General features: G+C 24.8%; 1 protein-coding gene across 1 annotated transcript in view; it reads right to left on the bottom strand.

Moving 5' to 3' along the window:
• LOC132929227 (probable serine/threonine-protein kinase nek3) overlaps window positions 1-27735 on the bottom strand; it is an 81974-nt gene that overhangs the window by 45818 nt on the left and 8421 nt on the right. Inside the window, exon 3 of the mRNA XM_060994421.1 lies at window positions 8071-8257. Within this exon, the coding sequence (XP_060850404.1) occupies window positions 8071-8257 (187 nt within the window). The remainder of the gene's footprint in view (window positions 1-8070; window positions 8258-27735) is intronic.

Here is a 27735-nt window from a genome sequence, read left to right as displayed (position 1 = left end):
CTGCAGTTAATTAAGATTATGTCAATACAGTAATTAAATTACTTCTATGCACATTGTTGACCGACATAAAAATTTGCATTTTTATGCATTTTACAAAAACACTATAATTGTTGTTATTAATTATGCTAAAAGTAATGAGCCGTTTTGATGCATCACCAAGACTTAAGAGTTATTGATAAAAATTAATTTAGATCTTATATGCCTTATGATCCTTGTGATTAAATTATACACACATAAAATAAACTATTAAGTGTCAACAGTTAATAATATATCATACTATGATAAATAAAAAAATATTTACATGTAACTATAATTTCCAGTGGGTAATGGTATTACATTTTCAGTATGTTTGATAATAACATTTTATAAAATAATTATTTATTTAACTATTTGCGTTCCACTGGTATATTCGTAAAATAATTTAAACTTATTAATTACATTAAAAAATAATCAATTATTTAATACGTTCTATGTATTAAATAAACGACGCAACTAATAATAAAAACAAATTTATTCATTTACGTGTAAATATAATATATAGACATGTAAAATATTTTCATTTTTGATTCAAGTAGCTCTTCGATAAATTTAAATTACCAAAGTATTACCTTTTAAAATATTATGATATTGTGGCTAATAAAATCAGTCATAAAATAGCAAGAACATTAAAATGAACAAATCAACAAAATAAATCTTTAAGATAGATTAAATTTTAGAAAACAGATTATCTAAAATAAAGTAATCATTTTCTTTTACCTATTATAACGAGTATTTATACAGTGGTAATCACTTTCGTAAGGGACCTAATTGATAATATTATAATCCGATTGATAACACTAAACGAAAGTTGAAAAAAAAAATAAAACATACTTTAAATAAAAAAAAAAATTATGTAATGTGTATCAAATTTCATACACACATAGTTATTAACAAAAATTATTATTTATAAATAATTATAATTTATTACTATTTAAATTTTAAAGTTTATGGGTAGATATACAAAATTTAAAATTGTTAAAAAATGTATTGATGTTTATTTTTTGTATCGTTAAAAAAGATCATTAATAAAATGTTCATATTTATAATTTAATTCATAATTTAACGAGTGATGTTGCATTCCTCTTCGTAATACTCGTAGGACCTCTCTCATTTCAAAAGAACTTGGAGTTTTTTCAGTAGGTATACGTTTGTGGCTAAAGCTCAATTTCTTCAAGTTTATATCTTTGTAATAAAGCATGTAAAATATCTTCTTCGGTAAAATTTGATGTGATAGGTATATTTTCACCATTTTCACCATTTTCTACCTAAAATCTAAATCTATTTCTTTATATTCTTCTTCTTCCTCCTACTCGATACTTTCTGCAAAACCTCCATGTTTAAAATAATTTCTTGTACATACTGATAACATTATGCGACGTATTGATTATAATAACCGACATAATTTACACATATAAGTATATATCCGGCCCGTACTTATAGTTTTAAATAACAATAAATGATTGATAACATTAACCGTGATTACAATAAGCGGCGACCACTGTATTATCATTGTAACAAAAAAAAAAAAAAACTTAAAAGTTTAAAATTATTTCTGATCAATAAATTTTAAAATTTTTAACTATAGGTAACACTATTTGGCCCCATCTTTGGTATAATATTAAAAATACCACTATGAATATTGTAGGTAATATGTATTATAATTTCTACTAAGAAATCAATGATTTAATTTTCATAACTTAAATATAATATGTACTATGTACTATATTTAGTATCAAAAAGTTAAAGTTTAAATACATTATTTTATTGTCAATAACGTTTACTTTTCAAACTGAATTTGAAGGTAGTATTTAAAATTTAACGATTGATTTAAAATAATATGTACTAATGTGGAATTATAGAAGTTTAAATATAAATAATTACTCAATAGTATACTATTTTTAATCAAAATTGGAATATATCAAACAGCAATAAGCCTTTTTTTTCATAAGACTGTATGTATCCGAATATTATAGTAGATACAAATTGTTATCAACTTTTCATTCAATCTCTATAATATTTTTTTTAAAAAACAACCCGAATCACATTTGAAAAATGTATAGTATTATATAATAAGTACTTATGTCATATTTATACCTAAACAATAGGATTTAAATTACCATTACAATAACAATGTATTCAATTAAATATTAATTAAAGTAAAAATGTAATAAATATATTATTATATGCGTATAACGAATATTATTTTGTATGTATGAATATGTAGTATATATAATTAACTATGAGTGAGTGATAACTGATATAAGTATATAACTAATATTATTATTATTAAGTTAAATGCAATAATAATAAAAATAAATATCCTTTTCAATTGTAGGTAGGTTCTATAGGTACACACATCTGAATAGAACTTAGTTACTGATTTTCTAAAACTGACTGCATTGTTTTTTTATATATCATTATCTCTTGTATTATATTAATGCTCTTTTTGTATTTTATTAGTTTTGGTCAATACCGTGTTTAGATTACCGTTTTAGAAAATTTTTACCAGAATAAATAATTTTTACTTATATGAAGGTCTCTTTATCAATTAACATATTAATAAATAACAATCAACCTTATTTTCAAAAATCATAAAATTAGAAACTTGATAACATTTAAATTTTTTTTTATTTTGCAATTTAAAATATCTGTAGCTATATTGACCATTTGGGTGATAATCTTTAGGTTTAATTATATATGTATAAATATCTAAATGTAACAATTTACATAATAAAAAAAAAATAGTTCAAATTTAAATACTATAGTTAATTGGGGATACATTTGGGAGATTTATATCTTGTTGAGTAAATTGACGTCGATGATAAATTTGTTGGAGGCGGAAATATAGTTGAAGTTCTATTTGAGTAAATGAAGCGAGTGATTTAGATTTTATATTGTACGAAGAATTAAAAATCAGTAGGTGTCCGTGTATTGCAGGCTCGAGGCAATCATTACATTTCATATTTGAGTGCAATGCGGAGGAATCACCTATACGTTTTTAAACTACATAATATACATTTTATTTTAAAATGTCCAAACACTCCAAACTATCAATTAATTGTCGTATTTGTTAATACATAATATGTACCTAAGTCACCTATTAAGCACTATTATTAATTCATCAATTGTCAATTATTATTAATTTTAAATTAGTTTTATTATTTTTAATATTTTTATATACTGTATTATGAGGTATTTAACAAAAAATGGTTAGCTGCTATAATATACTTTTAATATGATTTATTTAAGACATTTTTATTATACAATTTTAACAGTTTATATTTTTTTTAATAATGATATTTTAAAACAATTTTAAACTTATTTAAGCTTTTGGAAGTTATTTTTTATTTGATGTTCTAATATAATAATCGAAATATTACAAGTATATCAGTTTATTTGCAAATTTTTTTGTTTTTACATATTTTAGATCAAAGTTACTTCCACTATACCTCTTCATGATTCTATTTTGTGGTTTGTTCACTGTTCTCTATCTCTTATTTCTAGAATTTTGAGGTCTTCCCTGACTTAGCACCCCACCATTTCTTAGTTGTCCTTTTGGAATTTTTTTCTCTAGTTTGACACATTGTTGGACCTCCATTCTCGAAACAATGTATCTTACATAGCTTATCCGCTTTATCCTTCATATTTTGATAATTTCTATTATATGTATAGATTATAAAACATGGGTCCTTAGCTCTGCATTTATTCTTCATTAATAATTTGATAATATGTATTCATTGGTAACAATATATATGTTACGTAGGATTTTTTTTTTTCAAATACTATTAATTTATTTTTAACCAAAATTATTGGATGCCTACGTTCCACATGTATACAATACTAGTGAGCACTTTATATAGTCTTATTTTCATTATTTTGGATAGTTACTTTGACATAAATAATGGCACTAGTGAAAAATAGCCCCTATTTTATGCCGTTAATCTCTTCGAAGCTATTTGTTTGTTTGTTGATTAATATAAACTCCAAGGTATTTACAATTTGATACTCTTTCGAAGATGAAGTCCCCAACTGCCTGAGAATTTTTTAAATACATGTTTTCTTTAATATATTATTAAATATTTGATCTTTTGCTAGTTAACTTGCGGGCTAATCATTTTGTCTACGTTTTATTTGCTTTTCAGCTATTTACGTTACATATTCTTAGTTTCTCTTAAATTTGAAAATACGACAATAAAATAGTTTTTCGAACGATAACATTGTTAAAAAAAATAAAATATTTAAAAATAGTTAACCTCAACATCATATAAAACCATAATAATCGAAATCTAGTAACGGAAGTTGTTATAAAAGCCAATGTAAATAATTTCAGGTTCTAGTTTTAGTAATATATTAATAATGGTTGACCGTATATTATTATACGTTTATACTGGGCATAAGTACCTATAAATATTTCAGAAATTGTTTTGGTGCAACCAAAATACAATATACAACATATTAATAATGTGCCGACATTATGAAATATATAATAGGATATAAAAAAATATATAAATACGTAATATAATATGTTAGTCTGTTTATATCTTGTGAAAATATTTAATTACTACAGTTCATACGCAACTATGCTTTAACGGTGGTGTATAATTTTAATTACATGAATAAAAACTGTGATGTTGCGCTACAGTTCCTGTAAACCGGCAAGTTTATTATGTCGGATTTGACACAGGATTTTAACTTTTAATTAAATATATTCAGTCATATGCATACATATTAATACTAATTACGAATACACTCGCTTCCTCCAACTATCAATCAAACCTAAGACGTAATAATTTAGTGGTAGGAGAGCTGGTAGTAAATTGATGCGATCGCTTTAACTGCCAGAATCGGTTTAAGGGAAAAATGTCTGATGTTTATCGTCCAAAGCAAAACTGCAAAAAAAAAAGTAGAATGCAAGAAAAAGGAGTTTTAGAAAGAGCTTAATGTTGCACGTTTCCATTTCATCTAATAAAACAAATTGCGTTGTTCAATCTATTAGAAAGAATTTCAGTAACATAATGAAGACATTTCTTCAACATTAACACGAAAATTAATAGAGTAATACTCGACTGATGCAATATTCACATAAATTTTAAGTAATTTGGCATAGAATTATAATAAAAAAACATTTTAATTAAAAAAAAATCATAGGAATAAAATATTATATAAATAGAATAACATTTACCAATGATAAGTATATAAGTACTCGTATAGATAAAAAATTAAATAATTAGTAAAAAAACTGTTTAATTTATTTATTTATTTTATTTTAATTTCATATAATAAAATACTGAGCCCCACTCAGAATACTCGTGTGGGGGCCCAGAAATATAATTAAAATAATTGATAATAAGTTATGAAGTTAAACAGTAAAAAAATAATAAGTTATTATTAATAATAGGTAATAATAATATTACCTATATTATGTACATTTGTATAAAATTACTAAATGTTATCAGTATATTAATAATATACTTTTATCAATTATGTAATTTTAAAATAATTGATCGTCGTTTATTTTAGTTGCATTATTATTTTTTTTCTCGTAAACTTGTTCAAAATTATATTTTTATTGTTGTTGTATTATTTTTATTTGTGCTTATATTTTGATATAGACAAAAATATTTTTGAAAGTATCAAAAAATATAATATATATTTTAACTTGTGTATTGGTTTAGAATAGGTAAGTGTATTAATAATATTTTTTATTTTTATTATTATTATTCATGATACAGCTCTAAGGTCATTTAGCATTTTAGCTTACAACTTACAAGAATATTAAGTATTAATGGTACATGTAAATGAATGCAATAGTTTATCTAGATCGAGTTGTATATATCAATGTATTTAAAAATTAAAATTATTTTATTACAGTTGTCTTAAATTAGGCTTAGATCTTCAAAGAGGTTGTCTAGAATTCCTAGGCTACTTCTGGTTTCCATGTGGTTTCAACGGTTAACACGAAAGGGCTTGACCATAAAAGGTTCTCTATAGGGTTTTCACAGTGATAGTTGCTCCTTTCGTATAAAATAGCTATGTGAATAATATTTTATTTTTAAATTGCCATAAAATAAATGATTCACAGTCAATAAATGTTATAAATTATAATATTTTTTTTATTGTTAATATAACCAAGCCTTTCAATACAAAAATCAGTAAAAATATTTTGAAACGTTTAGAATAGCTGTTTAATTTTATTGATAAAATTGGATTATTTTTTTGTTGTTTGTTCAACCTAGGTAAATTGAATATTTCATATAAGTAAAAATATTCAATGTCCATCAAAAAATAATAACTATAAACATGTTAAAACACTAAATTAAAAAAAAAGTCCTTTTCGTTAAAATCTTTAGTTTATTGATTAAAAATGCAATTTTATTCAATATGGATGATTTATTATAGTAATCTATTGAATGCGTCCTAAAAATTAAAAAATTCAATATGACTTTCAAAATCACTTTTCACTAATTATTCGGCTACTAAAATTTTCTGATTCAATAATTCTGTATTTTGAATTTCATTATTCTTTTAAATACGTAGTATGAATGTTCAATATACCTAACTCAAATAAAAATAATGTTTTGAGATAAAAGGTCTTATGTATTGAGGTTATTATTCTTTGAGGATAAAAATATTCCACTAATATAAAAACAAAAAATATATTAAAAATTATTATTATATTAGTAAGTGCGTTATTAAAAATTGTATACCTACGATAATATGGTATGTTATATAATAATTATAAGAAATTCCTTATTTATTATTCTTGAAATTTCCGGAATCCCCCGCATAACATCTAGTCATAACTAGTAGTAACAATATAGTTGAAAAAGATTCTTTCTTTTTTACCATTCACTTTAAAAAGGTTATAAATATATCAATTTAGATACAGCACTAACCCTTTTAATAAGATTCTACATTTTAATATAGAACCATATCAAAGTATAATAATAAATACATCCTATGACTATTGACTATTAAATTTTTCCTTCTTATTTTGCCCGTGAATAATTATTGGTTCCTTAAAATTTAATGAAATTACATTTCATAACTTTTTTTAATAAGCAAATCAAATTATGAATTTTTGAACTTATATAATTCATAATTTTATGATCAATATCCTAATTGGCATATAGATAGAAACATTTCATTCTCTAATCCATGACTCATGACTCATGAGAAATTATGTACAGCATTATCATTCAGTATCATTATAATAAATGTCTTAATACTGCCAAAAACCACAATAAAAGCAATAACGTTAGAGACACACAAAATTATAATACCTACTAATTATAAAATCACATTAAGTAATATAAAATTTCCAATTGTGTTTATTTAATCTATATAATATAGAATATTTATAACAAAAGAATGTTTTTATTATAAAAACACAAATATTAAACAAGAATAACAATTTAACAACTATATACGTTCTATGATATATTTATAATAATACTTATTTATTAATTATATAATATTAAATTATTTTTACCTGCAGTAAAAAATAAAACCCGGTATTAAAAACTGGATCAGAAAAAACAAATAGACTATCAATGAAAAAATATATGGGTTTTTATTGTAATAGGATTGTCAATGGTTACATCTTACATGGAAACAAATCATTATTATTTCCGACGATACTAAACGATATGCAACGTTGCGTATGAAAAAAATTCTGTGACCTCGTTGTGCCTCGCTTCCCTGTTCAACCACGAGTTTTCCTACTTAAATCTATCGATAATAAAGCATTTCCGGAGCATCTAAAGTTATTAGCATTTGTTTCATAAATTATTTTAAGTTTTGATTCTTGAAATTATAATATAATATCAATTTTTTTCCTCTGATACTATTTTAAAATATATATCATACTAATTTAATCCCTAAAGTATTATAATTAATCATTATAGTTTTTACTCCACCAATAAAGACAATTATCTTAATAATTATTAATTAATAACTATTAGCTTATTATTTCTACAAAATCATAATTTAAAATATATATATATAGATAAATATAGATATAATATTCACTTGCTAGTTGTTGAATTGACGCTGGTATTGCTTCTGGATCTTCTGTTTATAATACTATCTCCACAATTTACCACACCTCCTTTATTAGTTATACTAAAAGTACGGAGTCGATACAACTCGTCCCCAGATCGAGGATTATATGGTTTTTCTGGAAGACTGCAAACACGAGGCCTTACGTGATCCGGAACTGAAATAAATAATTATTTATCACTATATTACACGAATGTCATCATAATTCAAGATTGAAATAAATAGATACCACCAATGATCAATGTAACATAAACACATTGATCTTCTATAATATAGTAATATTTATTTCTGGTACTACATCGATATATTTTTTATCCCATTATCTAATGTACTCAGCAAAATCCATGTACGTTAGTTAACTATAATATAAAGAGGAAAAAATGTGCTGACGTATGATGTTCATAAATAACTTAAATGTGTGTATAAATTGTATTTCGTCTTACTGTCAAAGCTAAATAAGAAATAGTTAGACTATCTCAAAGGATTATTTTAAAAAGTATATTTTTAAGAAAAAAAAATGAATTTTATGTATTTAACATTCACTAGTGTAAGGTATTTTTAGTGGCTTAGTGCTGTATATAATATTAAAAGTTTAAAATAATTGTTATTTGTATTAATCGTAAAAATTAAACAAATTAAATATTTTAAAGAAGGAAATTAATTTTTTTTTAATTTTTTTTCAGTAGCGTTAAGTGATTCAATATGTTTTAACGTAAGGGTTCTGCCGTCTAAATATTCTGGTATCTATGCATTTAAGTCGTACCTATAACAAGATAAATAATCCTCTTAAAACGTTCATTAAATCCATTTTATCATCAAAATTTGTTCAACAATTAAATTATCTTATATAAGGGTGTTAAAAAATATAAATAAATAAGAAGAAGAAAATATTTTTGGAAACTTTTTCCAATATTTCGTTTATTACTACACTTATTAATTTTAGAATAATTGTACTATATTTATTATTGTTTTGTGTTTAAAGAAATGTTGCTTGCCGCTCAGTAAACAACAAACGCAGCATGATATGATAAGAATGGTAGATATGTAGTCCACAGTTTAAGCTAAATAATAATATACGAATGTTTAAACAAAAACAAAAGCTCAATGATATAAGTCTTCCAAGTATAGTTATTATAAATTGTACAATAGCTCTGCGAATAAAGTGCATATGAATAATATGCTATGCTTCTTACTATTTTTGTTTATTATATTTATACAATAAGCTATTCCTAGCTTGCGCTATCTAGTTATGATAAATAGGACTCTCTAATACATAGCATTACTGGTACCTTTGTCCTTTTGCCTAAACTGAAGATTCTAAAACTGACTACCGCCCTTATTGTCATTTTCGTTGGTATACATTTTTGAAACACGTAATTTTAACTATGTTAAAAATAATGTGTAAATCCTGAAATTAATTGCGAATTAATTTAATTTTGACTATATTATGGTAAACAATTTTAGTAGAAATAATCGATATTTATAATAATTGGATTTTAGATTAGAACTATTATTTGTTCGTAAATATTGTTGTACAACATATTTACGCTTTAGTGAAATCAGGGTAAATCGGACAGTCCATAAGAATAACAACCAATTACAGTATATTTGCTTAATTTTCATTTATCAATATTTGCATATTTTTAAATTATATTTTTTATTCATCAACGAGTGCAATTTGACAAAAAAACCTAGGTAAGTAAAATTTGTCTTCAAGGTTTAAAATATAAAAACATTTTTTCGGTGTATATGTAAATTGTAAATAATATAATAATAATATATTTATAACATGAATATCTACACTACGACTTAAAAGTCATGAGTCATAGCGACCTACATACATAATGTATCTCTGAGTAAATAATTATTATCAGTGTGAATATAACTCTATGATTTACATGACAGAACATATTTTACAAGTTTATCGGATATAATATTGTCAATATACATAGGAACATAGGTTAATACATATTAATGTTTTTTTTCTTTTTGAGATCTAGTAGAAATGTACGCACTACGCATCTATTAAATTAAAGAGGACTCGTGTATTAGCTGCGTGTCCTGGCACTCAAATTTACGAGCTTTCAGATAATATACTACGTGAGTTTCATAAATTATATTTAACTGACAACAACGACCTAAAATCATTTTGAGTATGTGTTTATACGATTTAATAGTTTAATACAATAAAAACTTTTTCCCTGATTGTAAATTTCTTAAATATGTACAAAAATATGTACGTTCATTGTTTAGGGATGATGAAATAATAAGGTAATAAAATCATGTGAACTAAAAACAGTAGGTATCAATGCTCAAAAGTAAAATGTTATTATTTTTTTTATGTTGTAAATGTGTTGACTTCGAAAATTACTTTTGCAAACGAGGAAAAATTCACGAAACTTTTTTATTTGACTTAAGAGTTACTTTTCATAAACATTAGGGGTGACCAAATATAAATTAACAGGTTTTAAATATTTACAACTTAATTAAAGGTGATTTGTAATGTACATCATATAAATGTTGTGATACACAGACATGATGTTATTATTATCATTCAAATGGGTCTTCATATGATATAATGTATAATACATTATAACTATTCCTACTACTTATTGTGCCATAGATAATAAACTATTTATAAACATTACACGATATCGAATAATACATTTATACTAGACAAGTACCAATCATTAATGACTAACGTCATTTAATTAAAATATATTATCTTCAAAATAGGATTTGTTGACATTATATAGAGTTACCAAATACTAATATAATAATATGTTATAATATGTAATTTTCCAATTAACGAGTACAAAGGTATTTACACAAATAAAGTTTAATCTATTCTCATATTATATATTAACTATTAATGATTAAAATGTATATGTAAAATAATTTTTAAAACTTCAACTAATAGGTATAAGATACTGATTATAAATATATTACACTTAAAGATAAATAACAAATTTAAACATTCTGACTCAATAATCAAATTTCATAAAATTATTATGTAGATTTTGTTTCAACGTTTAGAAATACGCATAATATAATATAAAAAATACTAAATAAGTTGAAAAATAGTTTTATAAACTAAAAATAAATACTATAATAATAACGTTCTTTAAGATTATGAATATATTTATTCTAACGAATTTTGGTTGATTTCATAAATAATTTTTATGAAAAACAGATGACGTTAGAATAAAATTATAACTTTAAAATAAGAATAAAATTAACATCGGTTAAGTCTTGATAAGTTTACTTTTAAAACAATTATAAACTAATGACTATGATATGCACAGCATACCTACATAATATTATTATTTATATTAGTTAAATTTTAGGATTTAACAAATTAGTCTAATTTCCCATATTTTTTTTTTTAAATATGATTCATAAATGTAAAATAATACTCAAATAATCAAACCAAAATGCTTATTCAAAATATAATATATTATTCATAAGTTTGATACCTCAAACACCTTTTTAGAAATCAAAAAGACAGCAAAGGAAATTGTATTTGAACAATAATGTACAATCTTAAGTCATGGGACATTAAGCTCAAACAATACTCATCCAAATAGTATGCGATGAACCATAATATTACAAAATGTATAAGTACTTTACCAAAAGCAAAAAGTTTTGAATTATATACATATTTTTCTCAATAGTATAGTTTATATTATCACGTATAAATATTTTTATTTAACAAAATACTTTAAATATAGGTGCATCGAATAAAATATAATTGACTGATTTTTTTTTTAAGATAAATAAAATATTAGGACAAATTCTTGGACATAATAACTCAAATGGGATTTTCTTTTATGTTTTTACTTATTTTACTTGTTGGGTGGTCTCTACAAGCGACTACCATGATTCATATTCGTACAACAAAAGAAAACGGACCTTCGAAACGCAAACGTTTATTACTCGTCATCCCAAGGTTTTGTGTTTTCGTTCACGAAAATAGTCTACAGGTGTTGTGGTTACATTGGATTCCATAAAAAAAAAACTACACAAAACTCTCGAAGAAAAAGATAAAGAGAACCGCTTAAAAAACAGCTCTTGAAGTACTGAGTTTTTCTTCATAAAACCAAAATCAATATTAGCTTAACCCTATACTACAGCGGTTTAATATATGTATTATTTTGGTTGAATGAAAAACTGCAATTCAAAATATTTTTTGCTTTTAAGTACTTTTTAAGTTATGGTAATTATTAAATATGTTATTACTTAAGTTACTATTGAAATTGAGAAATTCTTAAATTATTGTTGGTCTTCAATAATCTGAAAATAAACTCAGTACCTACTTGTGAATGTGATACAAATTTGTATGTTAGATTATATGATATAGACACACTAAAATAAATATAAAATATAACGCACATTTAGAACGATAATTAAAACGGTCACGACAATACTGACCGACTAAATACAGTGTAGATATACGAAATAAATAGTATACGTACAGCATGTGTGCATACATATTGTAAACCTACGCTCATAATTCCATTATCACAAATATTATTATGCATATTGAACATAATCGTATATTATGCAAAAATAATGCAGCCATAAAAAAATATTGGTAAGGATGAAACAATTTAACGATAGTGACCTATTATCCTGTCATTTAATTACCATTGTTCTTCCAAAGGCCTAAATAACACACAAAGGCAACAATTTCCATTTTGAATACAATAATACATTCATGCTTTGATAGTATTATATTAACTATTATTCGAACGAGCTAAATAGTACTGTACCTACTTACAAAACCTAGCTATTTGATGACATCGCTTAAATACCGTTGATTTATTATTATAATTAATAACCAATGTTTCATCATAGTATAATGATAATAATATTATGTTTATTGATGCCCAATTAAGATTTATAAAGTGTACATATTGATTATCATATCATAGACTTCACATAAAAATGTATAATACACAAATTATTTAACATCACAAAATGATTAGTTTTTTTAAACAAAAACTGATTAAATATTATGATGAGAAAAATTTAAATACAGATGCCAAAGTTTAAGATTTATTATTAAAATTGAACTCAACATTACTAAGGCCTGAAGAATATGGCTATTAGGTTCATTAATATTAAAAACTATAGCATTGCGTGTCGAATAACTCATTTTAGGCAATCTTAGACCTGGTGTAATTATACAGCATATAAATACATAATACGTATATAAATTTGCTATAAATTATATTAGTTAAAATTAAGGTTTAGTGTAATAAGTGTAGGTACCTATATTACTTATTAGTATTAATTAATTACCTTAGTAATAACTAATAAGTAATATATGTACCTAAGTAATACACACGGAATAAAATCATTTTCTGTTAAACATCTAAATGCATTAGTGCTTTCTTCTGTGTAAATACATACGAATAGATAAAAATCCATCAAAAATAATATTTCTTTTTTGATATTTTAATGATTAACTTTTAACAATAAAAATAAATTCATTACGCGTAATACCAAAAGTTTGTACGAACGTGTATTTGATCAATGCATAGGTATATAGGAAAAAGGAATAACGGGATATTATATAAAATAAACTCCTATAAAAGCAACAGTGAACCATTAAAAGGGTAGATGGACATGTGATATTACTTATTGACCCCTAACACGGACATAATATACATAGACTGCAAACTATCGATAAATAATACTAAAGTAAGTTAACCAACGCAGATAGATCTATTTTACGTATTTACGTGTATATGCACAGCTAAAAAAAAATCGTGAAATTATGATAGTAATGGTAATAATACGAACCTATACTTAGTATTTTTTCAGTAACCATACATCGTTTTGTCACCAATATTTAACGTAGTACCTAAACAGTTTTAATTTAGTTGATAGCTTTTTTATCCGTCCTGAAAATGTTTAGGTATATAAATTATATAATAAACTGTACAACACATATGAACACGGACAACCCATTCGCAAAACATACAAATATACATACGCAAACGCATGAAAGTATTTGTCATAAGCCACATTGTATTACATTACTGCAACGGGAGTGGTTATTATTGTACATAATATATAATTTATGATTCTCCCGGTACAATAGGTGAACAATTGTTATAATGAAGATAATACTTATAATACTTATATTAAATAATTGTTCATCGTCAGACTAATGGCTCAATAAAATTAACGAAAAAATTTGTATGCATTTAAAATAAAATTATTTTAACTTTAACGGGTGATTTGGTTATGAATTGTTTATCCGAAATTCGCGAGTACGTTGACTAATGATTTTTACGATACTCAAAGGTCGATAGTGACGCAAAGAGGTCTGAAAAGGCATCAACGTTATCGCTAAAGATGTACGACTAACAACACGTAGTTGATTTAACAGTAAGAATTTATTCTAAGAGGACACCATATTATACACTCTGACTTCGTAAATAATTTGCCAGTGATTTCATGTCAGTAACACTATTGGTTTATAACGTGGTTACAAAATTGTCTATTTAAAAATATATATATATTTATATTTGTGTGAACCAATGTGAAACAGTAAGTGTTTATAATATAAAACAGCTTTTTTATCATAAGACATAAATAAATGAGAACTTTTAATCTCAGATATCTCTCAATAATAGTTATGTAATTGCATATTTTTAAAAAAAAATTAAAAAGATAACCCATATTGATAAAAACATTACTAAATTACACTTTGATTTAAGAGAATATTTTATGTTAATGAAAATGTGGTCATTTTAATATAGTTAAGTGATGGTATTGATTCACGCGCATCAAAATGTACACTAAATTATTTATGCAAGTACGAACACGTCCAAGTATACTAGACCGTGCATTTAACGTATTATATTAATCAAACCACGTCCAGTGTTTACGCCTAAAGGGTTTAAGTTACGTAAGGTTCACTCCTGCAAGTATATAGTAAATATTTAACACTAAGTTCAGAATTTCTATAAAACCAATAGCTCCTAACTAGTTTGGTTAACATACGACTTACAAAATTCTAACCAGACGCCCACAATAACGAGCACGAAATAGTTTAGATAGTAAACGATTTCATATTAATTTACCACAAGCTAGACGACACGATGACAGACACGGAATAGATTTGACGTACTATTAAGTCAATATCGATCACACTAAGTAGAACAGTTAACTTGAAAAATAAACAAACACTTGCTCATCACTGTCCTCTCGTAGAACTATCCTCTTTTCTCGTCAGCTGTATTCTATATAATATTTAGGTTATCCCTTTACTGATATTTTAACGTCTCTTAAATTGTAATTCACTTCTCATTATTATCATTAAATACCAATATTTTTTCCTTTATTCAATCATTATACTTGCATATATTTAACCACTTAATGTTTAAATAATTGTGAACTTTAAAATCATATAAATAAATAGAGGCAAATTTAAAACTAAAATAAACCAGCATATTTAAATAAAAACACAAATTATGTAGTTTGGAATTATGCATTAATGACCATGTATACTAATACACCGGCTGACCTAAGCGATCTCATACAAATATACGCCATTCGAGTCGTATGTTGTTTTTTAAACAATGCTAAATTTTGTATGAATTTTTTTCGTTTGCCTCATGATATTATTTTAAATAATGCTTATATCTCTAATGCCATATGTACTTATACGAAAGGTTGGGTCATCACGTTTTTCTGTAAAAAATTATCGTATGACATGAGTATATGAAAACGTGAGAAAACGAAATGATTCATTCTATACCTATACAATGTATAAATATATCCTTCACAGGAAGAAACTGGGAAAATGGTCAGAGAGACGCAATCATATTATTATTACGGTTGGCACAATTAATACGGTCGAAAAGCTTACAACGCGTATCATAGAAACCCGCCGTAAATTATCTCGACTTAAAGGGAGTCGGTCAAAAGAAGCGAGCACGATACGATCGGTGAGTGACTATTTCCGGTCCTATGAATTTCCACTGACTTAAACGCGCAGTAAAGTTGGAACATGATGGTCAAAATACGTGTGTAGATAGGATTCTGCTTATATGATGATTAATACAAACGCACAGCTGATATATCGTAACTACAATACCAATTTTGACTGTGAGAGATTTTTTATTCACATTTTTATAGGTGGCATATAAATAAATTTTGTTTGTCTGCTTTATTAGCATTTCTGTTACAAAAAGACACGTTATTATCCAAATGAACCGATTATATAGTAGATGCTATAGAGGAAAGTCCTCGTCTCACTCTATCTCTCTCTCTCTCTCTCTCTCTCTTTCTCTCTTTCAACAACAGCAGCAATAATAGCAACAATATAGCAATAGGAAATTGCGAAAATTTTCAAAATCGATTTAACCGCACTTCAAATGCAGTTGGCAGTGGCTGCATGATAATCTATATTCTATAGTGCAATGTCTGCGTATGTGTATGTGTCGAAATCATATTTCTAAAATTTGGTACGCAGGTAATTTTAGCTAAGAATGTGCGCCTCAAAACCAATATTTTTAATTTAGTATTTTAAAAAGGAGCTCACACAAGGAATTATTGTTGACTCACGAAAAACGATTTTTTTTTTTTTTGTTTATATAGGATTACGTTAGTTACAAAAAATAAAATAATTATTTTAATTGTATATAATTTGTAGACCTGTATATTTAATTTTTTCAAAACTACTCAAATTATTGCATTAAAATAAGTTTATATTTAGCGGACTTTAAGACAAGGCAAATCCACTGGCATTATTTAATTTGTCAAGAACAGCGCCGTGCTGGATCAACTAGCATATAATACATTATACACTATACACTTTATATACGAACTTAAGTCTTATAGTTGTATAATATATATACCTAGACAATATATGTTTTTTTAGCGTATAGCATAATAATAATAATAGTTATGATAATGATGATAATATTAATAATAATAATAGTAATATAAACCACGTTGTCTAATGTCACGGCGATGTTTAATGTGTATCGATTACACGGCAGCATATATAAATAATATATAATAATATATGTAAGCGACGGTGGCTGTAACATTCCGTCAAATCTCCCTTGTTGAGAGCGGACGCGGTAACGGGTAAAACACATTAATGAATATTCATTGCGGTCGTAAAGCGTTCGTCGTCGTCGTTGTCCTTACTTTATACTTACCGCGACCGCTCGTCGTCCGTATACCACAAAGGATATATATATATGCAATGGAGTGAGTGCAATATAAACACCGGTACGTAATATATATATATATATCGCATATTATATACCACGGTCGCCGGTGACGTGAACACTCGACGGAAGCGCACTACGGAATTCAGGGAATGGTCTTACGAATATTATACGTATAGAACACTATAATACACGCGCGATGAGAAATGTTCAAAGACGCCATTATTTCGCTTCAAAAGGGGGAGTCGGGGAAACATTTATCTATAGCCTCTCCACCGTCGCTTGCCGAAGTCGAGCGGGTCCCCATTATTGCTGCAGCGAAATGACGTCGCAGTAATACTGGCGCTATGCGTGGGCGTGTGCGCGATGATCTCAATAATGATCTCAATAATTCATGTACACGGGGCACCAGGTAATTATGTTATTGTTGTACGACTGATATAATATAATATATCACAATACCTATACAAGGCAGATGTGCTGATCCTGTACGGCGTTGTCCGAGACAAATTAAATAATGCCAATGGATTTACCTCGTCTTAAATGCCATTAATTGTAAACTACTAAACTATATACACACACACACACGCACACACACACACACACACATATTCAACGCAATGATTTAGGTGGTTTTGATCAAACATAAAATACAAGTCTACAATTATATACGATTAAAATTAATATTTTATTTATCGTAACCAACGACAACCCTAAACCAACAAAAAAGTATTTGTTTTTCGTGAGCCAACAAATCCTTGTGTAAACTACTCATCTTTAAAATACAAAATTTTAAAATTTGACTTCAAAGCATATATCCTAGGTTTTAGGATTACCTATAATCAGTATACAAAATTTCAGAACCATAAGTGTAATAGAATTGGCTGTGTATCTTTTACGCATACACAAACAAACGTTATCTTTTATATTATATACATATAATATGTGCAGCAGCTACTTAATAAATAATAAATCAGATGAAAGTAAGAAATTAATATACATCGTTTTACACTACACAACATACAAGTACATTATAGAAAATGCAATGCAACACTAAAAAAATATGTTTTGTTTGATCGATCAATTACACAGTGTAACAAAAAAAATCATCATTAATTTATGAACAAAATCATTTATCTACTAACGTGCGATGACTTATATATCATATTATAAATGATAAATAAAAACACCGTATTGACAACAGATGTTTTAATAATAAAAAATTAAAAAAATATACATCATCATCGTTATAATTAAACATAATTAAGTAAATAAAATATTATAATTGTATTTTATCGGTACTTATAATTGAATTTCAAGTAAAAATAAATTTATCATGGGAATAACGCTAAATAAAAAAAAAACAAATTCGTAATAATAAAAAAATGTTTCTTTTAGTAAAAATAACGTTAGAAATTCTTTTCGGAAGAATTAAAAACTTGAAGAAACTGAAAAAAGTCTCTTTGAATAAAAGCAACATCGAGATTTGCATTATTGCAAGATACAGCAATGTAGCATAATCTATGTAAGTATAATTATTTTATGTATTTCAATATCTACAATATATTGTTCTATGTAATATAATTTTACTCGTATAGCGTACTTTAAACGGTTTAAACGTCAATTATACATTGAAAAAAACTGTAGTATATATTTTATTTTTTTTTCCAATATTTTAAAATAAACTGCACTCTTTAAATATTTAGATATTGTGAGTTTTCTTTTACGTAATAATACAATATTATTGTCTATTGATAGAGGTAATTAAAAAATACATATTATTCAATATAATATTAAAAATATTATCTGAATACATGATACGTAATATTAAGTCATTGATAAAGTATAAGATCAATGATAAATACATTATTTATTTAAAAAATATTATTGAAAAATTATATAATCAATGGACAATGATTAAACATTCAACACATATTAATTTTTATGGAAAGTTAATCAGTTATACAAAGACTTTAACCACTTCAAAATACTTACGGAAAAAATAAGTGAGGTGTAGTTTTTAAAATATAGTTTTTTTTTTAGATTATCAAGGTATAAAATGTTAAATTAATAAAAAAAAAACAAACAACCCTTTTTCCAAAAAAAAAAAAAATTAATCGATTCAAATGTATATTCTCTGAATTACTGTTATATAACACATACGTTTATTTTAATTATACTGTATATTTTTCGTCTGTTATTCGCAATATATTCGCAAACAACTGAGAAATTCCAAAGCACTTTAAAAAAAATCTATATAAATAAAATGGGTAATATTTCAAACACCTGCTTTTGGAACACTTCTCCCACAAACATATAGTGTTAAAAGAAATTAATAACTCCATTCCTATCTCTAACACTAAGCAAATCATTGGTGTATGATGCGAATTTGAATTTAAGATTATTCATTCAAAGGACACACATATACCATAACATAATTTTGCATTTCAATCCATTGCGATACGATTAATTTAAAATTTTATTTTCCAATTATATTGTTAAACATGGCTGTAAATAATTTTCATTTACAACTACGTTTGTGTACAATGAAATGTGTATCGCTGTATAATACACGCTGCGCAAAAAGTCCAGCTGTTATTGGATATCGTTATCGTGACCGTGTACAGTGTACTTATATATACATCATGAGCCCTTTTTTCGACCCGAAGACGACGACGGCACGACGGGCGCCGGCGTCCCCTCGACTACAGTCGATTTTTTTCCAACAGAGTGCTTCGCATGGATAGGCCGTTGAACGTGAACCATAAAACCAGACGCGAACGTCCCGTTATATACACGCATATACATATACAATATGCATACTGGGTGATACTTAACGTATGACACTCATTATTTCAAAAACTAATAATGTTTTTGTAAATATTTTTTTACAAAATTTTAAATTATTTTTTCATTTATTAACCATTTTACATTTTTAGTAAAAACATACATTTTAAATTTTAAACGGAACGATGAATGTATTGATTTTACAATGGTGTGTATTTTTTCTTATTGTATGTTTGTAAATATTTTTTTGAGGCAATAAAAATGCTTTGATTTTCAAAAATTGAGGTGTTTTCTGGTATCAAATTGAATCTACAATTGGTATTTTGGGTAGATCAAAAATAATTTCTAAAAGTAAATTTTATAATCGGGAAAAACAAATTTTAATCTTTGACAAAATCGATTTTATTTTTTGTCGTATTTCGAAAAAAATTAACAGTACACACATTTTCACCAAATATTTGTTATCATTTTAATTATATATTATAAAATTTCCAAACATTTTTTTTTCATTCTATAACTGTTGATAAAATTATTTGGTTTTTTTTTATATGCATTTGAAATTTGTCAAAATAGCAAAAAATTACTTACTACTTTGTAGTTAGAAATTCATAAAAACTTTTCGCTTTATATCTAAGTTTTGAAAATTTAATACTAGATTCCTCTTAATTAGTTCATACTTAAACCATAAAATCTAATAAATATATAAAGGCAATTATTTTTTTTAGAAATTTTAAGTTAAAATTTGGTTGAAATTACTTATTTAAATATAAATAACGATGTTAATTATTCTATCATAATTTAAAAATATTAATCGTAGAAATTTAAAACTTTTACATAATATATTATATTATTATAAATTGTATAGCATTTACAGGAAAATATTATTAAATGTTGAGTTATATAATAAGTTTATATAATAATATGGTATAAATACATATTATAATAATAATTAAATACTAATAATTTAATAAATGCAATATTTTCGGAAAATATTTAACCAAGCTACTGTAATACTAAAAGAAAACTTTAATAGCTAGATCAAAATACATATCACTAAATATACTAATAAGTAATATAATGATATAGACTTTCAGACCGTTTCCGTTCAAAATAATTTTTCTTATAAAACATATATATCATTGAATTTTAATTTAACATATCTATAATAGTGGCCCTCTCGACTCCTAATGTAAAACAGAACAATATTCACTTGCTTACTTTTTTGATTCCTTATTTCAAAACAGAATATATTTTAAAATTTTAAACGAGTATTTAAATGTGTTTAAGGTTTAGATTAGTGAAATAAAGTGAGTGATATCCATGTACATTGTTTTTTAATGACTCATTACTAATGAGTAATGGCTTAAAATTGTATTAAAAAAATATTTTCATAAACTTCATCAGTGTTGTCTGAAATAATGAGTATAATATCATGTTTAAAAGATTACCCGTGTATATATAATATTATATAATAATAAATACCATACTATAATTTGTGTGTGTGTGTATAAATCAAATACATAAATGACTTAGAGAATGAAGGTAATTTTAAGGTATATTTAAGTTTTTTTTATATTTTTGTTTCCAAGAATACCTGTTACCTATTCGTTTTAAATATAAAATATTTCATCATGAAAACAATTTGAAATCCCGTAATTTCTCAAAATATAAATCATGTGTATATTATATCCTACTATTATATAAATATATAAATCCTAAAATATGTATTTATCTGTTAAATACTTTATATTACGATATGATGGTAATATTATTGTTTATAAATTATTATTTATTTACAATTATGTTATCTAAATACTCATTAGATATGTTACGTAATGATACATAAAAAAAATATTGGAGGTGGATAAATGCCTGTTTTTCCCAAACATACTACTAGTCTACTACAATACAGCCTGCCTGCGCGGCAGCTGTGCACTAACTCGAAAACACTAAATACTCATATATTATATAATAGTTCCGACGACGCGGACGTACCAAAATTGCATACCCTACACCCCGTCTCAACAATATTAATATTAATTTATATTTTAGTCGGAACTCGATACTTATATATTGTTATTGTATCACAGGGAACAATCCAAATAATATAGATAGAATTTTTTTTCTATCTACCAAACAACTCTTTGATAACATATAACGTCAATTTTATTACTCAGCTATATATTTTCTAAAAATACATTTTTAAATACATTCATTTTTTGATTAGAAAGCAATTTACCATTAAAACATAAAATAAGAAAAATTTAATATTAGGTTATAAATATATTATCAAATCGTTTTTCAGCTATTCTATCCGTTAGAACACACTATAATATGCGAGTAAAATACTAATAGTGTAAAATATTTCAAGCACCGATTATTATTATTAATATTTTAAACACTCGCTAAAATGATATACCAATATATTATTTATATTAATTATTTTTATCATACAACGCCGTTACTGCTACGGTTATATTATGTTCATAGATAACCAATATAGAATTAATTCATTTGGAGACTTGGCGATTTGCCCGCGTTTCCGAAGTCAATACAATTATCCTAATATTATACTGTATGATATTCAAATATTGTAGTAAATATTACATTGGTTATAATATCGTGTACAATATAATCCCATGCAACAATGCACGTCATAATATATTGCTTTTAGTCTTCTTTTTTACTTAAACGGTTTTAATTACTACATACATTATTGTCATGTACCATTATGTTATTATAGCATCACTCAAGGGATAGAACTACAATCAAATAAATCTATGATAACAATGGTTTTAAATCTTAATAAATTGTTTCAATGAAATTTGCAATACGCATTTTAAAGTTTATCATCATACTATTGTTATTTTTTTTTTGTTATATAGACCTAATGATAAAAATTATATCGATATTATTTAGTCTACAATTTATAAATAAACACTGCTGTAAAATTATATTATAAGATTCGGGAAGCAATAATACTGAACATTACATGATATGTTTACGTCTGCAACTATATGAGTTTAAATTAATATGTAAACACAACTTGTACTATTGGTAATTTAATTGAACATTTTTCTAGGATAAAAAAAAAGATGAACATAGCTACTATATAATGTCTTGTAGAAATAAGAATAAATATTTATATAAATGTATTTTCATAAACTATAATTATTTAAGAGGCGTCAAAGTGATGTTGTTCAATGCACATTGCCCATAATCTATTACTCGTTCACTACATTCTATCTAAATTATATATATATTTACAGTACAATAAAATAATAGTGCCACTAAAGTCAAATTTAAATTAAATTAAAAATATTTCAAACAACGTTAATATATTTGATAAAGGTAAAAAAAAACCTTAACGCGTTAATGCATATACCTAATCGATTATCACATTACTTTTTTTCACAAGTTTAATTTTGTTCAAACGACTAAATACCTACTTACACTCACACATGGTATTTATTTAATGAAACAATTTACTGTGATGCTGTGTTTTACGGTCTGTAATTCGATTTCATTTTTTTAAATTAAATTAGAAATCACATTATTAATTTTCCATATATTTAAACATAAAACGAATTTTAAGTTAGGTAAATTGGTATTTTACCAAAGGGCTTCTTAAATTCAAATTCAGTATTCCAAAATAAACTTAAAACATAAATTAAGTGTTTCTCGATCAATTATAAAACATTATTTTATGATTTCCTTATGGCCAGAGAGGATGCTCCCATCTGCCAAACCTGTGGCACCGCACTAACGGTCAAACACATAATTGCCGATTGTCTAATGTATGAACATGAACGCGTCGACCATAGGATATCCCACCATCTAGACACCGCACTTGGACCCAATCAAGAAAAAATCATCGACTTAATTAATTTCTTAAAACAAACAAAATTATTCAATAGTATTTAAAACCTAATTATTTTAATTGTACTAATACCTATTATTTGTTTAATCTAATATCTTATAACTTTCTGTAAATAATTGTAACTAATGGCCTTTGTTGTCGATGTTATTGAGATCAATAAAAAAAAAAAAAAAAAAAAAAAAAAACATTATTTATCTTTGCTGTTTTATAAAAAAAAAAATTGAATCCTTTGCGTTTTCCTGTCTCAAATATTTTCAATGATTAATCCATTATTATTATTTTTTGTAAGTAATAATTTTTATTTTTATTTCCATTTTTGTTATTATATATTTTTTTTTTTATATATACAGTGTATTATTTATTAAACATTATATAAATTCTTAATAGTTGAAAATAATATGTTATTATTCTTATAATTTTAGACATAAATATTTAGCAAAAATGTAAGAATCAGAAGTTATTTACGCAAAAATAACTACGGATATCTAACCTATATATATATAATGTTTGACAGTCGAAATATTCTAATGGAATTATTTATTATTTTTTGGGTACACAACATATACACTATTCAATTCATATGTTCAAACTAACTCTTTTTAACATTTTTAACTCTTACAATAACAATACACTCTGCTCACCACGAATTTTGAAAATCTAAAATAAACTAAATAAGGAGTAAATCTTTAGACGTAAAGTTTATATGATAATATATTATGTAATAAAATATGCGTCCATAGATACTCATTTGAAACTTTAAAAAATATAACTAATACATTTTTTTTGTAATTAGGTACATTATTCATAATTTAAATATAATATTATTTGAAAACACTGAAATACAATAAAAATATAATACAATGAGACTCTTTTTATTAATATAATTAATGTAGATACACCAAAGTCTGAATAAATATACCCTCAATAAATTATTTATGTTTACCAATTATATTAATCTACATGTATATAAGATGATTGATGTCTAATGGTTGAAATAAAATAAATTATTATTTTTATATAGGTATAAATTAATAAATTATATTACCAATAACATAACAGTCTACTATATTTCAATACGAAACAATAATATTATAGAAGTCCAGTTAGAATTAATTATCAGATATCATTTACCAACTATGCAAATAACCGTAAATAAACTTTAAAACATATACATATTTATTTTCAAGAATACTGCACGTTTAGAACTTTTTATTGACCAATTATTATATTTTTATAAACGTAGTTAAATAATTGTTATATAATCCATCCTCATTCCTCGACGTATATTAATGTTGTGACCATGTTATCATAATAGGTTTTTTAGTTTAGAAACAATTTCGTTTAAAACTTTACCACTGGATCAAATAACAGTAACCTACATCAGCTGTCGACCAAGTCATAAAATGTTGTTATTTTTATTCACTTATGCATATATTTTAATCTAAAAGCAGAGTAATTTTCACTAAAACTTTAAACTAAACATAATAAACTTTACTGATTTAACTATCTTTTGACAATGACAACCTGCATCAGATGTCAGATGTGTCATGAAATTATACTCTGTTTCATCAACTTATGCGAATCTAGCAAAAAAATTTACAACTTTAAGTAAAGAATAACAAACTTAGCATTATTTAGTAATTACATGTCAAACACAATCATATTTGTTATAAATGGAAAATATAATCATATTAATAATAAAAAGATGGGATTTTCCCATAACAGTATATTTTAAACCAATCAACCCACCTAAATAATTGTATATAAATATGTATGTATATATGTATTTGTTTATTGGAGTTGTGACGTTAATATATAAAAACATTTTATTATTATTTATTTTTATTTGTAACAAACAATATTATAAATTTAACATTTATCAACAATAATAGCGGTAAATTATAAATTATTATCTAATTATATTAATCAAACATAATATTTTACTGAAAGTATTTTTGTTCATATTTATATGTTTTTATTAAATGGAAGAAAATTAAATAGTTTATATTTTATAGTAATTTTTATTTTTGATCCTAGACCAATAATAATATTTATATATATATATTATAAAGCATCGACAACTTGGTAATATTTGACTCTACAGCAGTTTACATTTATCTGTATTAGACTAGAATGTATTTGACTCTTAATTGGACTCCGCAGGTTGAGCATTTAGTTTGATCTTCTTTGTTCATAGATAACCATTTATATACTTAACTGAATGTCTTCATGTGTGTCTTACTTTTAAACATATTAAGATTATCTCTTTAATAATGAATTAACTTTTATTCAGAAACTCAAATAAGGCTGTTATTTTAAATAATAATTGTATATAAAATCTTCAACTTTTTATTATTAGTAATTTTTTCCAAGAAAACAATTTTTACACAATTTATTAATTATTTTATTGCATACATGCAGTGGCTAAATACAGCTGCTTTTCTTGGTAAATATTATAAATGTATAAACAATAGTTATATACAACTTTTGCAATGTTTTATTTTCTTTCTGATAGACTAAACAGTGATTCTTTATCACTGTATTTAAAAGTATATTTTCAACCACATAATTTGTTCATCTCTATTGCATATCATTAGCGTTTAGGCAACGCATACATTTAATACTGTATTAAAACAATGTACCTAAATAATATTCTCATAGAATCCTATTTAAATTATGTTAGTCTATAAAATAAATTACTATAGATTTTATTTGCTTGTGACAATATATCACCAATCATGTATTATAATATGTATACGTCTGTTTGGGATGATTAAATCATTATAAATTTTATAATATTATCTTGAATCCTAATTTATACAAGATGGAATATTCTTCAAAGAATATAAAATAGAAATTATAACAACTAATTATTTATGAATAAATCTTGGGCTAACATATTCTTAAATATTTTTAAAAAAAATGTTTTAATTTAATTTTTATTTTCACAGTATGTTACATACGTCATGTTTAATAATAAATAATATATTAAAATACTTATTATAATGCTTTACATTCAGGTATTCTACAAGTAATTTAATTAAAAGGTTTAAAAGGTTATTAACTTGTTAAATATAGTAATTTAAATAGCATCCTACATATTATTATGTTGATTTAACCAATGAACCTATTTTGAAGTTTTTGTTAATGAATTATTTGAAGTAGTGGTAAAACAATTAAGTGATACTGCAAATTTTTAAAAAGGGAAAACCATTTTTCAACAAATATTTAAAATAAGGTTAATTAATAATTAATATAATACAATTAATAAATAATTTATCAAATATTAAAATTAAACAGTTTGATTATTTATGAATTTCTAGACTAATTTACATTTTTTTATCCAGTTCTTATTCATTATGTATTGCATTTTAAAACTTATTAATATGTGCTATTATAAGTACCTATAAGAGCATAAAATAAATGCACTCAACTTTATAAATATCGTCAAACATGTACAAAAGAAAATTGTTAATGTATTTTAGCTAAAGTGTTAAGAGAAATACTGAAAATACAAAATTCAGTCAATTAAGAAATTGTCCATATGTCCATATTAGTTTGTTGAAACTTGGCACTTATGATGACAACAAATAATAAGCGAGGAGTAGAAAGAAATCAACTGAAAAGAACAATATAATAATATATGAATACCTATGAATATTTAGGTGTTACATTATTTGAAAGATCACACTTTTTTTCTCTAAGTTAAATTATTTAAAAATGAAATACTAATGTAGTTATTCAGAAGTTGACCAAATATCTCAAAGCATC

Source organism: Rhopalosiphum padi, chromosome 1 (assembly GCF_020882245.1).
Source record: "Rhopalosiphum padi isolate XX-2018 chromosome 1, ASM2088224v1, whole genome shotgun sequence".
Classification (NCBI taxonomy): Eukaryota; Metazoa; Arthropoda; class Insecta; order Hemiptera; family Aphididae; genus Rhopalosiphum; species Rhopalosiphum padi.
This window is presented reverse-complemented; position numbering and strand designations above follow the sequence as displayed.